A 25,242-nucleotide genomic window follows, 5' to 3' on the forward strand; every position below is an offset into this window, starting at 1 on the left:
TGTCAGCACAGGCGAAACTGCTAACATGTTTTTATACTGGAGAAAGGCGGCCTCATACTCATCACACATGTTTTTATACTTGAGACTTTGTTTGGAAGTTTGGAGGAAGAAAGAAAGAAAAAGAGTTTAAAAGACTTAAAAGGAGCAGAGAAAGGTTAAACTCCCCTTTTGGCGGGATATTAGATACTTAGAGGTGTAACACTCTAAAATTTTACTACTTCTAAATTAATTAATAATAATATCAATTTAAATAAATTAAAATTGAATTATGCATAAAAAGTTAGAAACTAAAACACATTTAGTAAAATTTAACCAAACAAGAGATGAATTAAAGAAAAATCGATAACATAATTGTAGGGTAACTCAATTTTAATAGAAATTAATCATCCAAAATTTTTTAAATAATTTTAAATCATATAAATTAGAAGTTACAAAAATTATAACCAAGTGGGAGAAACTAAAAATAAAAAATTAAATATAAGCTGTAAATTGGCAAAAAAGACCAAAATACTCCAAAATAGGCTTAGAATGATGTTCTAAATTGGACAAGAAAATGATCATGAAAAACTCTTAAATTTTTATAAAAAATTATTGCGTCAAATAAGGTTATATAATATATTTGTTCAAGAACCATATCCTCAAACTTTAAATAAAAAATTCAAACCAATTTTTTTAAATTCAACATTCAAAGTGGTGTGAAAAGGCTAGGCAAATTGGGTAAAACTTCCAATTTTGTGATCTTATCTTACCCAATACAATTGACACACTTTTTGGTATGAAAAGGGGACTGAATTTATTAATAATTGGGTAAGGGATCAGCTAGTGAAATAAACCAATGAGAAAGAAAGCTTAGTTTATTAAAACTCATTGAAAATGACCTTAAGTCAATGATTCAATCCCCAAATAAGAATCCTAAACAAATGCCAACCAAATTCAGCTAAGAAAATAGTATTAAGTGAGGAGAAAAATCTGAATTGAGTAACTAAGAACTAAAGACAAACTAAGCAAGTAGACGTAAGCAAAGTAGATAACATCATAAGGGTCAAATTTTTTACATTGAACATGATTATTAGAGACGACTTTCTACAATGATAAATCCAAATTTGGGGAAGACTTCAACAACAAAGTTACTCCATGTAGACTCCTCTAGCTGATCGTAAACCCCCTACCCAATAAAAGCAAAGAAAAAAAAAATTGAAAAACACCTACCAAAGACAAGACCAATTTCACATGTAAAACTGAGGAAAAACTTAAAGACTTAGCTAAAATTTCTAAATCTAGTCAAACTAAGCTCTTTTAAACACTTGATCACATCCAACATATACAAAAAATAAACTTCACCACTCAGCCATGTCATTTTCTAAGCCAACAAAGAAGAAAAACTCTAAAAACACCAACAACCCCACCATCAAAACTAAGCAAATGAACTCCAACATTTGAAGATTTTTTTGGGCACACTCAAATTGACTTGGAAGGAAGTAAAGAGGCTCAACCCAGACTAAGAAAAAGAGGAGAGAGAGGAGATCAACACACACTCGCAATTCTACCAAAAAGACAAGACAAAATCAAATAAGGGAGGAGAGTATCATTCATAAATTAGAAGAATACTTTTGCTAATTAATTTTTGAGTCAAGGAAAACTCTTAAACCTTTATATTGAATGAAAATTTCATGGATCTAGTGATACATGAAAATAAAATTGATTGGAACAAGAAAATCCAAACAAAAAAAAATAGAAAACTCTACAGAAAAATCTTAACAAAGTGAAAATAGGTATTTTGAAGGGATTTTTTGGATGACTTTGCTTTCTATGTGTTATTATTATAATATTATGATGATTATATGTAAATCCATATATTGAAATTGTTTGAACATTCTTTTGAATTTTTTTGTAAAAATCAGCATTTTTTATCATAAACTATATGCTATTTGTGTAAATATTCTTTTTGATGCATGATCTGAATTCTAAATCTTTTATTTGACCTTCATAGGGCATAAATACACCAATCTTACTTAAAAATTCATGATTAGATTTTGATAGATCATAAAAAGAAATTTTCACAAATTTTTAAGAGAATTTACGATTTTGATGTAGTTAGAATTGTTTTTATATTATTTTTTATTTTAGAAATTTCTAAAAATAACAAAAAATTTTCCAAAAAATTAGCACACATGATTTTATTATTTTGAAGATTTTGGATTTATTTTTATTTTAAATGATATTCTAATTTATTTTTTTTAATTTTGGGTAAAAGAGTTAAAGGAAAATGATCTAAAAATAGAAAATAACAAAGAAATAAATAAAATGGACACTTTTGGAACCTATGAAGTATAAGAAGCATGTGAATTTGACTATGTTATTAAATTAAATTTGAAAGATTAGACTTTTAAATAAGAAAGTATCATGAATTGATCGTAAATAGACTACAAAAATTCAAGATAATTAATTACATGAGTGGTAGGACCAAACAGATGTTTTTGACCATATTGAGACTTGGACAATGACTTAGAGGCAAGGAAAAAACGTGCTGGACAATATAAAAATTATCAAGTTTTGGTAAAAAGACCTTGTTGCAAATAAACTATAGGACCTAAATCATCATTTCTATAAATTAAAGGGACTATTTTGCAAAATTTACAAAAATATTTTATTTAGATATCAGACTGTATTAAGAATAATTTCTCATTAGTTTCACTAAAATTTTATTTAAATTGTATTAGTTATGATTTTTAAACTAAGCTATTGACAGATAAAAGGAACTATATGACTTGCAGAGGAAAATTTTGTCACATATAAGGCTTTATAAGTGTTATTATATATATTTTTTTAAGGTAGACACATAGAGAAAAATATATTTACTAGTTTCATCATTTTTGGACTTAAAATGAGTAAGATATGGATTTTATAATTCATTGTTAGATGAAAATAAAGTCCTCTGACTTGAAGAATAAAATTTATTCCCAATAGATTGACTTGAGAGTCTTAAATATGATCAAATTTTTTCTCTTGAAAATAGGTGTACATAGGAGAACAGGCCGATTGATTTCATTATTTTTGGATTTAAAATTAATAAGTTATAGATTTTCTAAGAATTTGTTACTGAAACAAAGTAACATATGACCTACCTAAAAAAATAGATTTCAAATTAGAATCTTAAAAGATTTGTCTTAAGAATGTATTTTTGTATAATATTAGATACACATAGGAACAAAAAATTATTGATTTCATTATTTTTAGAGGTATTATGAATTACTTCTGAATTTTTCAAATTGGTGGGTTCTGAAAATGGCATTATGTAAACAGTAAAGAGAAAATAGGTTAAGTATTACTTTATGTAGAAGAATGATTTATATGTGTATTTATGTTGAAAATTATATACTTAAATAAAGAAAACTTCATTTATTTCATGATTTTTGAAGTTATAATGATGTAATTATAAATTTTTCATTATTCTAGTACTGGGAATGATATTTTGGAAAAAATAGGGGAAAACTAAGTTTTGAAGGGCTTTACGTAACTAAATGATTTATGCTTGTATTTTTACATGAAAATAAACATGTAAATAAAGAAAATCCAAGTGATTTCATGATTTTTTTTATTTGTATTGATTTACTTATGAATTTTACAAGTTAGTACATAAAATTTAGAAAAATCTGGAAATAGTCATGTCCATAAAATGAATAATTATCTTGTTTTGAGGGATAAATAATTATGATAAATACATATCCAATGGACAAATTAATGGCTAAAATTTGTGTTGTAATTGTAAAATAATTAATAAGGATAGTGGTTGAAAATGCAAGTACAGGTAAGGGCAATTAGTATTGGTTTTACCATAGAAGATAACAAAGTACTCAAGTCCTAATAAGAGACTAAACCTAGTTAATTTGTGTCGCAAGCATTGGGCATACTAAATTATTCTGACAGACATTAGAGCATACTAAGATTGGTGATAGTGTGAACCGCTGAAAGTAACCATAATAGATTTGTGCACTGTTACTCAGTTTCCTGTATGGAATATTGTACTTATGACACTATCTAGATTACAGACACAAAATTCTCAATCTTCAACCCAGAAATTAAATTTATAATTAATTACTCAATAGAGAAAAGAAAAATACAAATAAAACACTCTACCATGCTTGTTTAATTCATAAATGTATTAGTTGATCATGTTTATTAAGTAATTAGTATTGTCTTGTGATATAATTTATGAATGATTTACTTACTATTTCTCTATTTTGTGTTTATTAACTTTGTTATGGATGTAGAATGATTGTTAGGAATATCCCCATTCCTGAGCAGAACATAACTTTTATTATGGGGTCAAGAACATGGAGTCATATTAATGCTAATCAAACTATTATCTTTACGAATTGTGTGATACTAATTATTATTGCTATTAACAACCTTCATATTACTCTCATAATCATACATAGCCTATTAGGATTAAGATACGCTATCTCATGTACTGTGCAACAGCTTACTTGAGCTTTCATGCTGATCTTCCTCGAGATGGGCTAGAAGACTAGATAAGAATGACTTGTTAAAGATAAAAATGAGGTATATGTAAATTATGAGTACTTAAGATCTTTTTACTTGACCACCATTTTCTTTTGGTTCATAATATACCCAAATAATCTAGGAAAGATAGAAGGTATGTACAATAATCATATATGCATGCATATATACATTATAAGTGTGTGATATATGCCTCTTTTTATCTATTTAGCAAATTAAATTTATTTTAATTTCTAAGTTTGACATAATAACATAATAATTGGGATGAAACCCTAAATAATAACATCTCAAGAGAGAAGGTAATAAAGGATTTAACATGTGATGATATTATTATCTTTTTATATTTTTTATTTTTATATTTTGTTGCCTTTTTTATTTTTTTCAAAAAATATAAAAATTAAATATTTTTATTTCTCTAAAAGTTAATTTTAAAAATTTTTATTTTTATTTTTATAATTTTTTAAAAAATTCTCACTCTAAAAACTAATATTTTTTAAAAAAATATTTTTTTTATTTTTTATTTTCTTATTATTCTAACTTTAGAACATACTAAATATTTAATCTAACAAATACAAATATAAATAATAAACTTTCACTACATGAGTTACTATAACCTTTCAAATAAGGGATTAAAAAAAATAAAGTTTGAAGAATTTTTAAGATTTAAAAAATCTCTGTAACACTTCTTATATTTAATTAACTTCTAAATAGTTATTTTGATATTTAATTAACTTTTAAATAAGAAATATTGATTACTAAAATCTTCCTTTTCCCTTTCCTTTCTCCTTCCCTCAACGTAAAATCTAAACAAAACTTAAGTGTTTATGTACACATGTAAAGTGTCCATAAATTTAAAAATCTTTAATAACAAAATCATGCTCAATAAAAAAAAATAATTATACTTAAATAGTCAAGTTATATATTGATAATGTAATTTTAGTCTTCTAATTTTAAATAGTATTATTTTGATGAAAAAAATAAATTTCTCTTTATTTTGTTAAATTAATAAAATTCAATATAAATTCATGAATTTATTAAAAACAAATTTATATGTGATTTGACATTTTTTTTTTTTTATCTAAAATCATAAGCTCGTAAAATTTATAAGTTCAAATGGGAGTTTAACTGTCAAGGTAATTTCTAATATAATTTACACTTTTATTATTTTAAATTTAGTAGATCAATTTAAAATAATAAATAAAGTTAGAAGATCAAAATAAAATAAAAAATATTAAAAATTAAACTGAAATAAAAATAAAATAAATTCAACAAAATATTTATTTTTCTTATAACTTTTAATGATATATTTTATTATTTAATAGTTGTAAGTATATTTATTTAAGATTAATTTAAAGATTATTTTTGTTTATCATATCTATTAATCAAAATTTTATGTTTTGCATAAAATATTTTTTAATTAAAAATAATATCAAAATAATAAAATAATTTATTTTTTTAATCTTTCAAATAAATTAAAACTAAAACTATACAAATTGAATTATTCTATATAATTTAAACTGAATTGCAGTATAATTTTTTTTATCGAATTGAAATTTTTTTATCTATAAGACTATAATATGATCGATTCACAGTCATACAAGTCAACACATATTCAAGGAAATAGGAAAGGGACATTCTGACTATGATTACATCACATCTTATAATAATTGGAACGACGATTTTTCATATTATTTTAATTAACACTACAACGAAGTCGAGTCAGAACCTATAGAGAAGTTATGCATATTTGATCCGTTACTAGTAATTTTTTTTATGCCAGTATTTCTAATTTAATATATTTTTTAAAATACAAATAAAAATTATATTGTAGAGTTATTTTTAAATTTAAATAAAATTTTAACATAAAATTATAATTTAAATTAAATTTGAATTTCGAAGTAAAAGTATAATGTAAAATTCTCGTTTGATATGATAAAAATATTAATGCGCGTACTAAGTTATCAGTTAACTTGAAAAAATATTTTATGTAATACTTTTTGAATTGATGATTATAAATATTAAAAATTAAAAATTTCAAATAAATTATTGACTTTCACAGTCTATTATATATATTTAATATAAAATTAATGGTTATAATTGCTTCAAAAAACATAAAAATTATTAACTATTAATTATTAAAAATACTCTCGTTTAAGAATATATTTCAAAAAATACTCTACTTCAAATCTTGAATAATTTTATCTATAAATGTTAAAATAATGTAAAATGTAATATATATATATATATATATATATGTAAATAGTATAAAAATTCAAGCATTTTATCGTAAAAATAAAGTCTTATTTTTAGTTGGTTTAAAAATTTTCTCTGTGCTATTCAGGCTTATGCATTTCTGTCTTACGCTTTTATATTAGAAATCAAAATTAAAATTTTCGTGACGTGATAGTTTATAGATAATTAGATATTCATTGAGTAGCGTCTCGCTTCATCTTCGTCTAATTCATAAAAACTATACAAATTGAAGAGAAATATACAATAAAACGTAAATATCCATAATTCAATTTAAATAGAGGACATATATTCAGAATCGACAAACACATCTCAAACAATAATTTATAATAATTTCATAAATATTGATGGAAAATAATAGCACTAACATATACCAATCAATTGTTCAAAAACAATCTCAATCAACTCATAATCATTCATCATGTCATTCTCAACATTTGTAACGCAATGCACATGTGCGATTAAAATGTTTGGTGTCCATTACTCAGCCTCAATGCATCTTGTTAATGCTATAGACTTTATCTATTTTGCGTAATAATGCATAAATCGATCACTTTAACAATATAAGCATGATAATGATAATATATTGAAAGAGATAAAGAAGCAAATAGAATTGTTCAATCATTACCAACATCTTAGAACATATAAGCATTTCAAACCATGATTAAATCATATAAGCATGATAATATATTGAAAGAGATAAAGAAGCAAATAAAAACTGGACCAAATAAGACGTTAAGTCATACAAATAATTTCCTTGTATTTTGGATAAAATTCTCTCCCTTATTCTGGATAGCTTGGAGGAACACATCGTTCTAAACTTTTCCAAATTTACCTTTAACGACCCAGAACTTTGGTAAAATTTCTCTAAAATTAAAATTAACCAATCGCATTTGAACATTAATTACTTTGCAAAATAACATAAGGTTGTCTGCTTCCTATGCTTACCTTTAGAGATATGGATGGATTTGCATTGGCCTTCATTCATTTTATTTTGGATAGTAAGAGCAATTGTTTTCATTCATAGGGTAAAAAGGTAAGGCGATAATTGATCTCCTTAACAAAGATCATGATCTAAAATGACACAAAATAACAAAACTCCTTCTCTTTAGAAGGTAGCCATGGTTAACCCTCCACCAATAAATTTCTTCATGATTGACTGCAGCCATTTTAACCCTATAACCACAACAACATTCAAATCAGTCTTACTTTGAGTAATGGATATCTTAGACCACAACTAAGGATCTCCCAACACGGTACCCACAAAATATGTCTCTTCATCAATCAAAACACAACTTACACGCAGAAGCTTTCAATAAGCAAAGGCATAAATGTAAGTTAGAAGGTTGAATCACTCAAAATTTGCTTTAAACACCAAATCACTCTTGACAGTCTCATTACTTCGCGGCCTCTATCCAGCAGCTCACATCATCATAATGAGAGGTAAACCAATGTCTATATAAAAGAAAGGAAGTTTCAACCCTTAAGTACATTACATATTATATGTCTTACTTATATTCTTCAGTCTCATAGCCTTTTTGACTTGAGCTTTGAAGTGTTTTCTTACAGAAATCCCATGACTTACCCATAATTGTCTCATCACCACCTGAAGACATTCTCACTGGAACAATACCTACCTCCTTTAATAGTTAGGTACTAAACAGACCCTTAAAAAAAGAATCTCTCAAGCTTATATCAATTTCACAAAATGGCCAAAGAGGCTGATCAAACTCCCCACATAATTTAATTACTAATTCTAATTAGGAAGCCAAATTCCTAAAGAGTTAAATGAAGAAAATCTCAGTCAACTCAATCATACACCTTTTCTAAATCAATTTTGATTGTCACAATCTCATCTTCTTCAAATAATGCATAAATGTTCTCAAAATAAAGAACATCAAGAGAAGTGTCATCCTTAGCTATTTGTAAAAAGATTCTTGTAAAACTTAATGAGTTGTGTTTTCAAGACTTTCTCATATATAAACCAAGTACCATCTTCCAAGAAAAGACCAATAAGTTTGTTTCTATTCTTTCTCACCAATGTCCAAGTGTGAAACAATTTAGTGTTGGGATCTCCTAATCTACCCTTTTTTCTCTTGATTTCTTCTACCCGAAACTTCTCTAGTTGTTTTTTCTAATCCTAGGAAACCCTCAATCTCTCTTATCTTTAAAGCGTTATGAATTACCTTGATTTTTTTTTAATTTATAATTGATTGTTCTTTTTTCTTTTTGAAATTTCAAAGTTTTTAATTGAATTGATCATTCTTTTACTTCTTGAAATTTCGAAGACAGTTAAGCTATACTTTCTAGTAAAGTCTTATCCATCAAAACTCGAAACACATCATGCATTATACATGCTGCTTGGATGCGAGAAAGTTGTGATTATTTATTTGTATTTAAAAGTCCATTGTGGCTTAAATGTACGCTATGATTTGAATAATATTGAGTAAAAGTTTCAACAAATACTTTTGGGAATGCATGTCTTTAATCTAAATTCGCAATAACTCTATCCAATCTTTTCTCCATGTTTATAGCATTTTGCTATTTTCTAGACCTTGCAAATTTAGGGTTTCTTTCATAAGATTGTAAGTGTCAATTATGTTTGCAAATTTATTCACCGACGTAAAAGAAAATGCAATCTTTCACCCTCAAAAGAAGCATTATCTCATTAAAGTCACCAATTAATAGCCAAGGTGTGCATGACCTCCTTTAGAACAGCAAGTGTTGGGAATCACATATATGATAACAAGAACATAATACAACGATACCCAAATGCTCATCTAAGATTTACATTTCAAAACGTACGTACATATGACTATCCTAATCACATGTATATCCACATGAACATTCATATTAGAAGTCTTTCATCATCACTGTGTTAGAAGCATTGAGAGAGATAATACGATTGAGCACACTAAAGTCTTGCTTCTTATGCTCCTTTTAAAAGAACAAACTTTAATACAATTCATCTTCTAGCTTATTCCTTATAAGTTCAGCCTAATTAAGTAACAATTCTTATTAACTAGAATTTAACCTTCTAACAAGTTTATTTTTCATGTGTAACTCAAAGTTCTTCTAATATTTGATATGATATTAAATATAACTATATTTAACCATTATTTAAAATTTGAAGATTTCATTAAATTAACCTATCTTTTTTATATGATGATATTTATAATTACTCATGTTATTCATATATTTAATTAAATGCAAAGTATAAAATGCATTATCTTAAAAAGTTAAAAAAAATTTCCTTCATACTTGAGTAAGCTTTTTCAAAGTCAGTATATCATATTTATTTTACAAAGCTTATACATTTAAAAGCTTAACTTTATCAAGAGATTTGTAAGTATTACTTTTATTTTATAAGGACAAATATAATATAGATCATTTATATTTCTTCACATAATCTATTCTATGTCTAACATCCAACTTTACAATCACTTTGTTATAAATAAAAATTGATATGATTAAAACATTAAACTTTGTATTTAAGAATATATCACAGTGACTTAAGGTCAAAGAACTATATACACAACTATTACATTGAGAACCGTTTATAATACTCATACAATGATACATGTAATGTTTTCATGATGAGACAATCTAATACATCATTATTCTTAATGTGAATTTGTGTGAAGATTTAATATTTCATTTTCATGATCCACAAGACTAAATCATTAATCCATTAACACAATAGTCTCAACGTATTATATTGTTTTAATATTAATATATTGACTAGAGATATTTTACAAATAACACTGTGTAAGATCTTGTAATTAAATCACTTATTTGATATCATTCAAATTTGTACTTATTATTCTATGAATATCATTATATTTAGAAAGAAATGAATGTGAGATGTCTCAATATATTGAAATAAATAATTATAATATAAAAATATATGTTGATAACATAAAATATATTAGTATATGCACGACAAGTCTTTATGTTATAAACATTTTTTTTATTGTTTATCACAGTTTATTTTAATAAATGATTAGGTATATGAATTAAATTCTTTTTATAAGAATATGATAATATCCTTATAATATATTAAATATAACTTTGTATGATATCATGTAAACATCTTGATTATGAGACCTTATTTAATACTATTCTTTAAATATTTATAATTAAGTTGCTTTTGAGCTTTTAGTCGCTCTTAATAGTAAATATATATATATATATATATATATATATATAATTAAGTATTATTATTAAGTCAATATAATACATTAAGACTAATGTGTAAGTGGATTGATGATTAAGTCTCACAAATTATAGATATGAGATATTAAGTCTTCAAACATATATACATTAGAAGTAATGATGTATTAAGTTAATTGGTCATGAAAATATTGCATGAATCATTGTCATAAATAATTTTCAACGTAATAGTGTATACATCATCTTTTGAACTGAAGTTACTATAATTCTTATATGACAAGTTATATGTTTTAATCTTATCAAACCTCACTTGTAACAAGGTAATCATAAAGTTGAAGGTTAGCCATAAAATAAATAATGTAAAGAAATGTGAGTAATCTAGATAAAAAATTTCCTTCATATGTAATTAGAGTAATATTTATAAGGTGTTTTGATATAATAAGATTATAAAATACATGACCATGTTCAATAAAATAAAAATGAGATATTCATTTAAAAATGTCTGCTTGAGCATCAAGAAAATAAAATTGAACTTACAAGGTAACATATTCTATACCATGTATTTAATTAAATATGAGGACAGAGATTAATTATATAATTTATATATATCACATTAATAGATTATGTTAATTTAATGACATTTTTAGTGTTTGAAAATAGTAATGTATTGTTATATGACACTCATTATTCACAATATTAAATATAAATAATTTATATTTAAATATTATAAATCAAATATTAAAAGAATTCTTAGAGTTGCACAGGAGAAAACAAGCCAGCTAAAGAAGTTAAATGCTAGTTGGACTAGAATTATTACCTAATTTGGTCAAACTTGTAATTAATAAGCCCATGGATCGAACCACACTCATTAGAATTTTTCCTTCTATGAGAGATCATTAGATGTGTAATCCTAAAGTGTGTGTCTATACTCATTCTTACGAGGATAACTTTGATGGATTATTCATGTGGATACTTAGAGAGATGCAACTGTTACTATCACATTTGTCAATATCAAGTAATTCTAAACCAAATGTATGTGTATATAAGCAAGCTTTGAGATACGATAATCATTGCATATGCACTTGGGAATTTTTATATTTTGTTTTCATTAACATGCCTACAATTTTCAATAAAAGACTCATCCATAATTCATCCGTTGATGATGTAACTAGGTTTGCACATACATCATTGTAAGCCCACTTCCTTTTGGTTTTGCCTATCATACATGTGACCACCAAAGAATTAACATTGCTAATGAGATGTTGAAGCCTCTGGATGTAGCTCCTAACATACAAATGCTATCAAATTGTCCCATGACCTTCATAATCGCACAAAGTTTAAAATTTAATTCTTTTCCAAATTTAAAATTACTTCAAATTGTCAACAAGTTTCAACTAAAATAATAAAAGAAAATGATAACTTCATTATAATATTCTTAATATATCTTCTTTCTCTCCTTGTAGAAGTACCTCAAACATTTCAAGACAAAATATTAAGGCTCTTGTAAACAAGAGTTTGTGAAAGCATGTTCACTATTCTATTGCCTTGTCCCTTAACTAAATCTATGCCTAAAACTATTGTTCTATTTTAATATAACAAGTTCTATGAATAATCTATTAGGCATCCATTCACATGTTATTTTTAAGGTTAGTTTCATGCACTCTCCCCCTTTGTATCATTTTGCATGCAAAAGGTTGGAAGCAAAATTTTATGCATTGCATGTGTTGCATTCTTTCCTTCGTCCTCACAAAAATAGTATTTGTTTCTTGCCACATGCATAATGATAGTAGTTTATTTTGATGTGTTTCTAAGTTTATTCATATAAACCACTAGTGTCTTAAAATAAGAAGTCATCAAGCCCTTTTTTTGTGGACCTTATTTTAAGTTAAAGATGTTATTTTCCTTTTGTGATCTTTGATATTATTAATTTTGTTTGCTATTGAACAACCAATACTATTGCATAATCATTTTTTATTAAGGGTTACTTTGTTCCCTAATCTCCCTCCCGTCTTTATTATTACCTATCTCATTGTTGAAAAATAATCAAAATTTATTAGCGCTTGTTATTTTTATTGGATACTATTTTCAAAATTTGATTATTCCTTCATTTTATTAGTTGGTTATTGTTTTGAAACGGTTAACCACTCTTTCTTTTTGAGTTGGTTTCTATTTTGAAACAGTTAACCACTCTTCGTGCAAATAATTAATACAGTGATTACCTTTAGAATTTAATCATAATGGATATAAGTTCGATAATCAAAACTACTACTATTTTCAACCACTAACAATATCTTGTCTCTAAATTAAATAAGCTCAAATTAGGTAGGCTAAAGAAAAAAGTTACTTTTTTTAAGACATTGGAATTTGAGTGCATTTCTTAACCTTATAACTATAACTTTTATAATGAGCACACAAAATATGAAGTGCTTCATATAGATCTATAACATTTACACTTGAAGCTGTCATATAGGTTAACTTTAAAATATCCTGTAAATATTTATATTTAAAAATTAAGATTTACAAATTATATAAAAATAAATTATGCATTGATATTTATATTTAGATCAAAATTTTTATTCAAATAAATTATTCATAATATTACATATCACATTAGAATTTAAATGTATGTATCTTTTTTTTATATAATTTAAATTATTTGATCTCTTAATATAATATTCTTTTAAATTTATTTATAAGTATTAGCAAATAAAAGTTTATTTATAAGTATGTTATTATCTTTAAATTCAAATCAAATTCTATTTGATTTTGCATATTTTAATTATCAAAGACTTTGAATTTGAATATTTATTTTAAATTAATAAAAAAATTGATTGTTAAAATTATAATATTTTAAATCAGATCTTATTTTAATTTAAAGACTAAATATTATTATTTAATTTAAATTTAAATAATAACATAAAATAAAATATTTATCCCTTGTCAAATAGTTATAATTACTAATTTCATAATATAAAAATTTAATCAAAATACTTTTTTTTATCCCTATTAAAATTCATATATAGTATATAAAAGTTTTTAATATTATTATAAGTTATTATATATTTAAAAAATAATAAATTTTATAATAATAGTTAAATTTATAAATGTTATTCTAATACATTATATTCTTTATTAGATAAATTAAAAATATTTGTAAAAGAGATTTAAATTTTTTAAAAATATTTCAATAAAAACTTTTTTTAAAATAATAGGATGTATAAAGTTAGAAGATAAATACTTATTTCTTATTAATTTAAATATAAATATTTTGTTCACATAACTAATTTTTCAAGGTGAAAGTAATTTGGTAACATCCTTAAAAAGAATAATATCAACTTTAATATGGAGTGGATATTTGGAAGAACTTATAAATGATTTGTAAAAAGTTGTTTATGTTTTGTTTTATATAAGTTATTTTTAATTTATTTTAATAAATTTATTGATATAAATTATAAAAAAAATTATTTTTATCTTATTTTAATAAGTTTAATTATTAAATGAGTGCATAAATTGTGCATGTAAATATTATTTATATATAATTTAAGCTGAATATGATTATTATAAATGATAAAAAAATTTCTTTAAACATTTAATACAACTATATTTATTAGAACTTAAATTTAAAATCATACATTAAATTAAAATATTTTTTTATAATATAATCTACTTGTTCAATAATTAATATTTAATTTTCTCTCTCTCGTTAACAAGGATTTTTTCTAATTAAATGATTATTTTTAATTAATTTTTTCATGATCTTTTAATTAAAAATTTATCTTTTTTAATCTATTTAATATAGTTAATGTTTATACAGTTTGAGTATAATTTTTCAAATGAAAATGTTTTTAGGAGTTTTTTTGAACAAAAATATCTTTAAAAATTAATTTTATTTCATATAATATAATATTTATAAAATTTTAAAATTTAATTTTAATTTAATAATATCTGCATATTTATTATATTACATGAATTTATTATTTTAAGAATTAAAAATATAAAAAAATTTATTTTTATTTAATAGTTAAATAATGTTATAAGTATAAAAGTAGGATAATTTAAAATCATTTAAAAAAAATCCCATCTTGAAAGAAAAATCCTAATTTCAGCTCCTGTGACAGCTCTTCCTCGTAAAACCCAATCACAAACAGGTTCCCCGAACTGGTGGCGAAGTATACGTGGCAAAAAGAATGGGCCATGAGAATTCCCAGCATCACAGGCTGTGACAACAGCCTGGCCCAGTGACAGGTGATCACCATTACTCAAGTAACTCAACCACAGTCCACAAGCTAGAGAAAAACCGCTATATATAAAGCCTAAGTGTGAGATTTTGAAAACGAAATTTGTGTTCTTCAAAGACCAAAGGGTTCTGTTTGGTTAATCAAAAAATTCTAGCCGCAAGCAATAGAAAGTGAGAGAAAATTTTTGCGCGCTTAGAGACCAATGGGGAGTGAAGGTAGAGATAGGAATGGCGATGGTTATGGCGGTGGACAACAGGCTTCTGCGGAGCAAGGAGTACCGGCAACGGCGAAAAAGTTGGTGCAGAGCGTGAAGGAGATCGTGAACTGTTCGGAGCAGGAGATCTACGCTGTGCTCAAGGATTGTGATATGGACCCTAACCGCGCTGTAGAGAGGCTTCTGGCTCAAGGTTTTTGTTTTTTCGTTACTGTTATATTCGGTTGCTTTGGTCGTGCAGTGGAACGTTGTGTTTTTCCTTTTTTTGCTTCTTTGTGTTTGGTTGCAGGGGAAATTGGTGAAGATGAGATAGTGTTGACTTCGTTTTATTTTTTTTATTTTTTATCATGGTTCTGAGAACTTTTGATGTTTTCTTAAGCTTTTTCATAGAATAAAAAAAGCTTTAAAAAGTGATATTTGAGTGCATTTTATCTGTTGTAGTTTACCTGCATTTGGTTATTAATAGTTATTTGTCTATTTATTCTTGTTTTATTTCTGAGTATTATGATTTATGAATTATTGTGATGCTTTGTATATAGTATAATTGATAGTTCTCAATATTTTAATTGCAGATACGTTTCGTGAGGTGAGGAGTAAACGTGAAAGAAGAAAAGAGGTATTTCCTGTATGACATTGTTTATTAACATTGAGATAAGGTTTAGCCGATTATGGGATGAATAATCTGTTTGCTTTTTAACTTAAGATGAAGGAGGTGTTTGATTCAAGGGCAAGGGGTAATAATGTGGGGTTGAGTCGTGGAGGCAAAACTGGCGCTGGCGGTGATCGTAATGTTGTGCGGAGTAGATTAACACATGTGACTTATAATGGTATCTTCTTTGATTGCGGAACATGATGCAATTTCTGGTACATACAACTAATATATTGACGTGGGCTTTTACTATTGCATTGCCTTACCTTGTCAAATGTGTGTAACTTAATGTCAGAGCATATTAAAGCCAATGACAAGGGAGAGGGTGGGTCATTATGTCCTTCAGTTACGCCATCCATAACTCCTGTTGTGCGGAAAAGTACAAAAAGGTGAGCATTTTTAAATTTTAATGCAATCTGATAGCTTATATGAATTCAAATTGTTAATGTAAATAGTGTGGCTTGCTGTCACTGTCACTTTATTTCACAAGACAATCCACGTGCTGTTTTTTGACATCGATTTTTGGATGTTTTGCAATGGCTTTGATGGTTTTAGAGCCTGTTTTGAAAATGCTTGCGAGCCCCTTAACACCTTTTCAGAGATTTAAAGGCTCCTGTCTTCTGAGAAGCTAAAAATTTTCAATTTCCCAAAACTTCGTTTAAGCTTTAACACAAACAGGCCCTTAGCCTATGTTTGATCATGCTATCCATTTTTCCCTCTCTTTCGAATATTTGTACTTGTTCTTGTTTTGTTTTAGTACAAATTTAAAATGTGTTCAAATTGGTATCTTGGAAAGGATATTTTAGTGATTGCCTTGCCCATAAGTTCATTACTCCTTTTGTGATTGAGGTTCTGTGCTTCTTTTATGAATCATCCAGGAACTTGATGGTTCATGATTGGATGCAATTGAAGCCTTGATGGATGTTTTTGGCATTTTTATGGTTTAGAATCTCTCCCTGTGGACAATTTTTTTTTTTAATTTAGAAACTCTCCTTCTGGGAACTGTCATCCACTCTTGCCATTCTATTTAATTTGAAAATGCTTGAGATTATGGATTTTACCTGCTGCTATCTTTGTTTCACATTCAACGTATGCAGGTTTTGGGAGGTATATCCCATTGACATTGAATGTGAGTGACACCTATTTCTTCTCTTTGTGAATTCATGTGTGCATTATTTGTATTTAGATAACTTAAATAATTAGTTAATACTAATATTTATGGTGTATACATGAGTTATTATTGCATTACTAAAATGCCAATCAATGTTGCCAAAATTGTGTGTTGAAGCGTTGCATTGTGTGATCCGACCATTTTTTTCCAGCTTTTGCATATTGCGTGCCCTTGTGAATTGTTTTCCAGGTTGGATTGCAGCGCACCAGCACATCTCTGTTGTGCAGTTTCTGCCAATTACTTATCTTATCTGGTTGTTTTGTTGGAACGCTGCACTCTCTTGTTGCTGCATGTTTTGTTGTTGGTGGTGCGAAGTTTGCTCTCTATGAAGCCTAGATACTTAGTACGACATGGATACGATACGGATACAGGGATACGGAAAAAAATTGAAATTCAAGATACGATATGGCTTAGATACGTTAACATGAATTTAAAGAAATAACATACTTTATACATATATAAAATGTTTATAAAGAGATATTGATAATTCATTTATATTAATGTGTTATATTTGGATATCAATGATCAGATCTTACAAAGGAAATACATGAGCTCATATTTTTCTTTTGTCTAAGTAACTAAGTCAAAATATTTTTCCTACTATAAACACATAAAAAAATTACATACTTTATCCCTCTATTCAAATTAGAATTTCACAAAAGAATTAGTAGTTCTATCCAAAAAAAATATAGAACTATCACAAAAAGAAAGTCCTGCTTTTATACTATTTAATTCTATCTAAACTATATCGAATGATTAGGAGCAATATACCTGTCGTATCTAAGTCGTATTAGGTTAGAAAATAATTTTTAAAAATAAATTAAACTATAGATGCTTTTGAGATAAGTATCTAAATGTATCGGACACGTATAGGTATCGGATATGGGTCCGACACAGATACATTTGCTGTTTTGAAGTATCTGGGCTTCATAGTTTGCTCTGGTTGGCTTACTGCATGCTCTCTTGTTGCTCTGTGCTCTGTTTTGTGAAAAAATAAATGTGAGTTGTGAGTTGTAGCATTAGACATTGTGAATCTTGAATTTAAGTTTAATTAATTGATTTTTGAGATTTTAGAATTACTTTTCTTATCTATCTTATTTTTTATGCATATGCGTGTGTGTGGTGTTTAAAAATATAACTTATATGTTTTTGTTGACACTTCCGATCTGTGTTATGATCTACCAATCCTACACCCTCTTTGTGTCAAGGATGAACCTCAATTTTGAAAACCTTGCTACCAATACATGACAACAATAAAAGCCGTTTTACCACTAGGTGGTGTTGGCTACATGTATCAAACAAAACATCCTGTCATAAATCATGTCCATGAAGGCATAGACAAACTATTTAAATCTAACTTCTTTTTAATGGTTTTGTCTATATTTCTTGTTGGTCTCCCTCAACCTCTATTAAACTATCTTCAATCTGATCTACACCCATCATTAGGGCTTATTCAGATCTCCATATTTCCCCAATCCACCTAAAGTGAGATTATACATTTTTTCCATTATAGGTCATAGGTTCTTCCTTAACCTTCCCTCCAATAGATTCTTTCCTAATCTTGTCTTGTCTTGTGTGTCCATTCATCCATTGTGATATTCTATTTCTGCAACACTAGGTTAATTTCTTGTTTACTTTTTGGCACTTGGCATCAGTGTTAATAGCGCACTATAGCGGTGCTATTGTGCCGGCACAGCATGGTGCGGCTGTCAGCCGCCACATCACGGGGTATTTGTCATGTCACGGCAATTGTGGGGGTTTGCAGCCAGAAAAGGGAGAAGTTTGTGTGTGTGATCACGCGAAATTCGGAAAGCAAGAAACCCTATTCTGATTTTTCTAAAACACAGCGTTTTAATTAATTTTAAGGGTATAAAGGTGATTTACCCTTTATAAAACATATATATCGATTTCATCTTCCCCTCTTTGCACGAAACGTTGGGGCCTCAACATAGCGGTTTCTCCCCTTTCAATCGGCTCACCCATTCCATTTCACCATAGAAATAAGCTTTTCCGGTTCACTGGAAAAGTAAGATTTTCTCCTCCGTTTTTTCGTTCATTGATCACTCTTGCTTCAAGCTCTGTTTTGTTTGTTGAAAGAGATAAAGCTCTGATTTTCTACTGTTTTTCTGTTCACTTATCACTCTTATATATATGCATATTATAAATTTTTAAATAGCGGTTATCTACTTGCATGCAATTCCACTATAGCATTTTGGGGGTCAGCTTTGCTGCTATCCGAGATTAACAACTATGCTTGGCATTCAATACCATACATCAATCATGTTATTTATACTAACATATGATCTCCTTTTTTTTTCTCTAAGTGAGAATTGTTGTCCCTCCTGCTTAAATTAAATTCCATATACTTCTTTTTTACTTTTACATAAATGAAAGATATGTACTTAAAAGGGTTGTCTATATATCATAAGCTTCCAAGTTATTTCTTTTATTGACTCTTAGCCTTTAACGAGGACTAAATTGTCTGCAAAAACACATGCATTATGGTGCTGACTAATTGATGTGTTCAGTATGCACATCCAAGACTACTTGATTAAAACTGTGTGTAAATCCTTTTTATTTCTCTAATATCTCTACATTAATAATTTTAGCAAGTATGTTGCTTTCATGGTTGATTTATTCAAAATAAAACCAAATCAATTGATTATCTAATCTTGTTCTTCACTCAATAGATGCCATAGCTTCACAGTATTACTCATGAGCTTTGTACTTCTAGTTGTCTGGCATTATCTTACACCTTGTCACCTCTTAATCTTATTAAACAACTTATGAGTCCTTCCATATCTCTGTAGGTATATTATGTGGTCCTTCTGCTTTACCATTATTCAGTATCTTCAATGCTTTGTTTACCTTAGACTCATCAAGTTCCATAACAAGAGCATAGTTATCTATACACATAGTGGTTCGGATTGGTCAACCACAAAACTGTTAGAGGGAGACAGAATAGATCAGGGTCACAGTGTTCTAGCTCTCGCGTTACTCATTGCCTTTTTAGTATCTTTATTAGCTACCAAATTGATAGTGTATAAGGTGAAAATATTTATTGTTATTTGCTTGTCTTATAATGACATATTGACATCACTAGCATTATAGTGTTGTTGTAAGTGATTTTTTTTTTCTAAATAAAATTTATAAATATTCTCCTTATATTCCTTTTTAACCTTTTGATGCAGTGATTATTTTAGTACTGATAATGGAAGACAGTCATCAGGAACAGGTGACTCCGTGGCAGATTCTACCCAAGCCTCGCCAAGACTTCAACCCTCAATGATAGGAGTGAGCAAAGGACGTCTGTCAATGGCAGACATTGTAAGAATGGGTAGAACATCACAAGATGCTGTTTCACATACACACTGCAATTCCTCTGGAGATTTGGCATGTGGAAATTCAGAGTCAAGCTTAGGTCTTTCCTGTCAAAATCATTCTGAGAAACAAAATTTTCATGATGATTGCTCTGTAATGGAACAACCAATTGCTAGAAATTCACAGACACTAAACATGTCTGCTTCAAATGCTAATAATGGGCTGTTCGAGTATCCTAGCTTGCATTCTACTGCAGTTTGTTTACGCAGGAACTGCGAATTAGATGCGGCCCAAGCTTCATGGGGGAATGTTATTTGTGATAATGTTATTTCCAAAAAAGTTGAATCTGCTTGTATGCCTAGCAAACATACTATTTTGAGTAACAATGATGGATTAGGATCTCATTCCAACCCTAACTTAAGGAATACTCTTTCCTCTGATCTTCATAGTTCTTATGAACATTATGAAGGTAACTATTGTAACTGTGGTTTAGATTTAGAATACTATGGCAATGAAGTCTTTGTTGCAACTTTCAGATTAAGTACTAAAAATTAAAACTTTTTTGTATTGTCTTTTTAGTTTTGTCAAATAGTGATTTGGACTGTAACCTAGATCTAGCGCCTGAAATCTGTATTTTCACTGATGGTTATAATTCCTAACTTCTGTAGAATCTTTACATTAGTATTGTTACTTTTGTAGAAAGTGTATTGACCTTGAATCAGAAGCTGTATAAGGGATGTAGAAACCACTATTTAGATATGCTGCTTAGTCATTTGTGATTCTTAATACATGGAAAAACATAAGTCTCATGCAATATGTTATTTTTTGCCATTTTTTTTTTCTCAAGTGTAATGGATTGCCATTATCCTATTAAGATCATTCACATAAATTTAATGATGTCTTTGTAGATGTGTCATCTGCTGCTTCAATTCTCCAGCGGCTAAGTATAGGAGAATCTAAACAGAAATTGCCAACGTTTGAAGTTGAAGATGACCCGACAGTGGTCATTCCAAATCATTTACAAGCCTTGGGTGCTGACTGTTCATATTTGAGTTTTGGTACATACAATGGCGGCAGTAGTTCTGCATCTTCTGCAATTCTTATATCTAATCATCTTTCCAAAAGTGGCTTGGAAGAAAAGTCTGCAGCAGTAGATGATTCTCCGTCTCAATTCCTGGACACAAGGCATTTTTTTCCCGTTTTCAACTTCTGATATATTCTGCTTTGTCTATTGCAACAAATTTTATTATTGTTTTCTCTCTATTAGTTCTGTATACTGTGGTGATAAACAGCTTGGATTTGATGTTCTTAGAGGAACAGCAGGTGATATAAACTGTGACTTCCTTTCATCTCCTAAGCAAGGGTTTGTGAAGAATATTGTTCCTGAGGAAACTCTAGAGAATGAGTACAAAATTACAGCATGTGTATCAGATTCTAGTTTGCAAAATTCCCACTGGGTGAATCCTTCACAACCTCTGAAGCAGCCTGGCTTGCAGAGTGGAAACCATTATACTTATCCAACAGAACTAGTAAGTGGTAACACTAGTCTTCCAAACTTGAAATCTTTAACTTGGTTTTCTTATTGAAATTGATGGGCTTCCTACATGATATATATCTATCACATGGCCAATGGTCAATCTAAACTGTATTGTTTTCTTTTCCATGGTTATTTAACTCGCTGAGAATTTCAGCAAATAGATTGGATTTTCCTTTCTGCATGCCAAGCGTTTTCTTAGGGTATTTCTTGTCTTTTGAATTTCCACTTTTTAATCTCTCAAATACCGAAGCTGTCTGTGTATGCTAGCGTCAAAACAGACCTTCACTTTTTTCTTTTTTCTTTTTTATTACTGTCTTTGTCTATATTTCACTTCTTGCACATCTCAAAATAAATTGATTTGGTTCCATACTCTGGTTCCAAATATATGACTAAACTTTTTTTGGTACTGGGGTTCATTTAATAGGTTATTCTGCTGTTATAATATGCTGAATGATATGATTATGCATTTGATAATAATGTTTTGTATGAAAGTATGCGTACACTTTTGCAAAATAGGTTAATGGTCAAATCATGTTTCTGTTCTTTAATAAATGTTTACTTATCCTAGCATTCTTATTATCTTTTAAACATTTATAATTTTGAAATTTGCTTTTATTTACCTTTATGCAGTATGCTGACTCAAATTCAATACGTGATGATGTGTTGGCATTCCTAATGTCACAATCACAACCTTCTAGACACAATAATGCAGTATCATCTATAAGAAATGCTGCCTTCCCTATGTCAGAGGTATCTTGGGAATATTCATCTGTACTTTCCTTGCTTTTGTTAATTCTTTGATTTTATGTTTTTTTTCTGTAATGGCCATATGCTAATAACTACATAGAACTGTTATTCTTTTGGTGGAATAGTCATCTAATGATTTTTACATCAGTAGAACATTATTGGTAGAAGAATAACTGGAAAGAGATGTTTCGAGTCTTGGCTGCTGTTGTGATTTCAATATTTCTTATTACAGGTTTTTCTAACATGTGCCTGAGTTAGTTTTTATTGGAAATTGTAGCATTTAATTTTATCTTAGTATTGGATGTTGTGATATATTGTGATTTCCAATTGTGATTTTGGATACATGTTAGTAAAATAGTTCTTATTGATCATATTTGTGTATTATTGTCTTGATGCTCACATACCCAGCATCAATAAAAGATGGATGAGGGAAACACATACTGGTATCTGCATTGATTTAGCTTAAAAAAGTTTCCTGGACACATTTTTATCAAGTTGAGTGGTACTTTCAATCTTTTTCATGGTCCTCTACAACCAAAGTGGTATCTGCATTGATTTAGCTTGACAACATATGGGTTAATGAGAAGCATTTGCTCTAGGCAGAGCAGGGACTTCAGAAATTGGGTTATATTGAATGTGAAGTTGTCTAGATATCGTGCTTAAGACCTGGTAACAAGTTCATTATGATGTTTAAATACCTGATTCAATAACCACCCTTTGATTGTTGTTTAAACCTTATAACTGTGTAGAACTCATTGTATTGTCTTAACATAGATATAAAATGCCAAAAGAATCAGGACTAGCATTGAAGGAAAGTGCATTAGTGTTATTTACTTGAGGCTTAAAGGCTCCGAATCAGTGCACTGGATTAAGTTATTAATAAATTGAACCTAATAATTAGACATTGTTATTTTTGACAGCTGTTGCACCATGCAGGTCATGGAGCCAGGCACCTTTGCTCTACCTAAGGGATCTGCATTTCCCCAGGATCCTACTGTGCAATCCTCAATACACTTTCATCAATTACCTAACACAAAAGGATATCTATCCCTGTCCCAGAATCAGTCATACATTCCAACCACAAATTCACAGAAAGCATTTTCAGGCAATACTGGATATAATCAATCTCCAGCAGATGTGAAGTACAACTTTCCACCAAATAGAAATGAATTCCTCACAAGTAGATTGCCTCCTGCGGCTGCCAGAAATGCAATTGGTTATGGAAATCTTGGTTCTTCCTTTTTAAGTCCTGGAAGCTTGCTGTCTAATCCATCACCTGGTTATATGATGCCTTCTATTAACTTAGATGAGACTTTACCTTCTCGGTATAATGCTGGACATAGAATAAGCTCTATTCAGCAGGTAAGTTCAGAATGATCTTTAGCTGTTAATGTGGTGATAATTGCAGTGTACTTCAATAATGAATGTTGCATGAATGAATGCTGTTGACCATTGTATGTCTTGTGAGAAAATGGCCCGTAAAGTTAGCTATTGTCGATCTGCATATACTTCCTCTGCGAACCTACTCAGAAAATAAAAAATAAATGACATACAACTACCAAAGCCTTGACATACTCTTACTACGCTACCAAAGCCTGTTATTGTATAATTTTATACCTTTGGTTAATGTTTTTTGTTGTCATTCTTCTGACCAGCGTGGTAGGATTTCAAATTGGGATTATGGGGCTGAATCAAGATTTCTCCCGGAGAGAACCCAATATAACTTCACGGGGCAGCCAAATCAGGCTTCTCTGTCACAGTTTGCAAGTCCTGGATATGCTGACCTTCATTCTCAGAAGCGGGTTTTGGAAGAACGTCAGCAACCAGGTGGTTTTCAAGGTTTGTCATCCAAGCAGTTGCATCAACTTTGGCAGCACAGTCACTAACAATACAAGTCCTGCGCGTTTTTTCTCCCCCTTTTTTTAATGAGAAATTATTGTAGCAGGTTTAGGTGAATTAAGGTGTTATTTTCATTCAGATGGTTGAGCGTTAATTCAATTGTACATACTTAAAAGAGAATCTAACCTGACTTCTATAGTTTTGACTTGCGTTAATTTTATTGTAATACTGGGGCCATCGTTTACTCTCATGGTAGCATTCCTTTTGGGGGGTTATTTTCTCAACCCAACCGAATTGTTATCTCAAGATACAAGCATAAGCTAATATGCAGTTTTTGTTGATTTAGCAGGAATCGGGACCTCAATATTATAATATCCTTGTATGATGATAAGGAAGGCGTGTAGGGGAGCGATAATGGCCTGAGATCTCTTTTGGAAAGGCAATTAACATGAGGTTAAGTTATCTTGAGTTAAGCAATAGTGATTAATTCAAAAAAATTGTGGTGGGGTTGGTGTACTGAACTCTCGAAATGTGAATCTTTGGGGATACTGTTAAATTTCTTGTAGCAATGCAGTTACATAA

At 28.6% G+C, this 25,242-nt stretch overlaps 1 protein-coding gene across 2 annotated transcripts; it reads left to right on the forward strand.

The window, feature by feature from the left end:
* The first annotated feature begins 15,291 nt into the window (after positions 1-15,291).
* Positions 15,292-24,969, forward strand: LOC113854583. Of its 2 annotated transcripts, XM_027485672.1 has the most exons (10): positions 15,292-15,589; positions 15,969-16,012; positions 16,100-16,223; positions 16,341-16,434; positions 20,408-21,006; positions 21,446-21,722; positions 21,850-22,066; positions 22,705-22,824; positions 23,758-24,183; positions 24,477-24,969. In XM_027485672.1, exons 1-10 carry the CDS (start codon positions 15,385-15,387, stop codon positions 24,705-24,707), a joined length of 2,337 nt encoding a protein of 778 aa, XP_027341473.1. In that variant the 5' UTR covers positions 15,292-15,384; the 3' UTR covers positions 24,708-24,969. The 2 variants fall into 2 exon arrangements, with proteins under 2 accessions (XP_027341473.1, XP_027341474.1); XM_027485673.1 differs by lacking the exon at positions 15,292-15,589 and having other exon boundaries at positions 15,992-16,012; positions 16,100-16,260.
* The last annotated feature ends 273 nt before the right edge of the window (positions 24,970-25,242 follow it).

This window comes from Abrus precatorius, unplaced genomic scaffold (assembly GCF_003935025.1).
Source record: "Abrus precatorius isolate BTA unplaced genomic scaffold, Abrus_2018 Scaffold11, whole genome shotgun sequence".
NCBI lineage: Eukaryota > Viridiplantae > Streptophyta > Magnoliopsida > Fabales > Fabaceae > Abrus > Abrus precatorius.

Excerpts from the sequence above, each read along its gene's own strand:
- LOC113854583 (XM_027485672.1), top strand. The coding sequence starts at position 15,385 with ATGGGGAGTGAAGGTAGAGATAGGAATGGCGATGGTTATGGCGGTGGA. Across the intron at positions 15,590-15,968 it reads AGAGAGGCTTCTGGCTCAAG|ATACGTTTCGTGAGGTGAGG; the intron begins GTTTTTGTTTTT and ends TTTTAATTGCAG. Across the intron at positions 21,007-21,445 it reads TTCTTATGAACATTATGAAG|ATGTGTCATCTGCTGCTTCA; the intron begins GTAACTATTGTA and ends ATGTCTTTGTAG.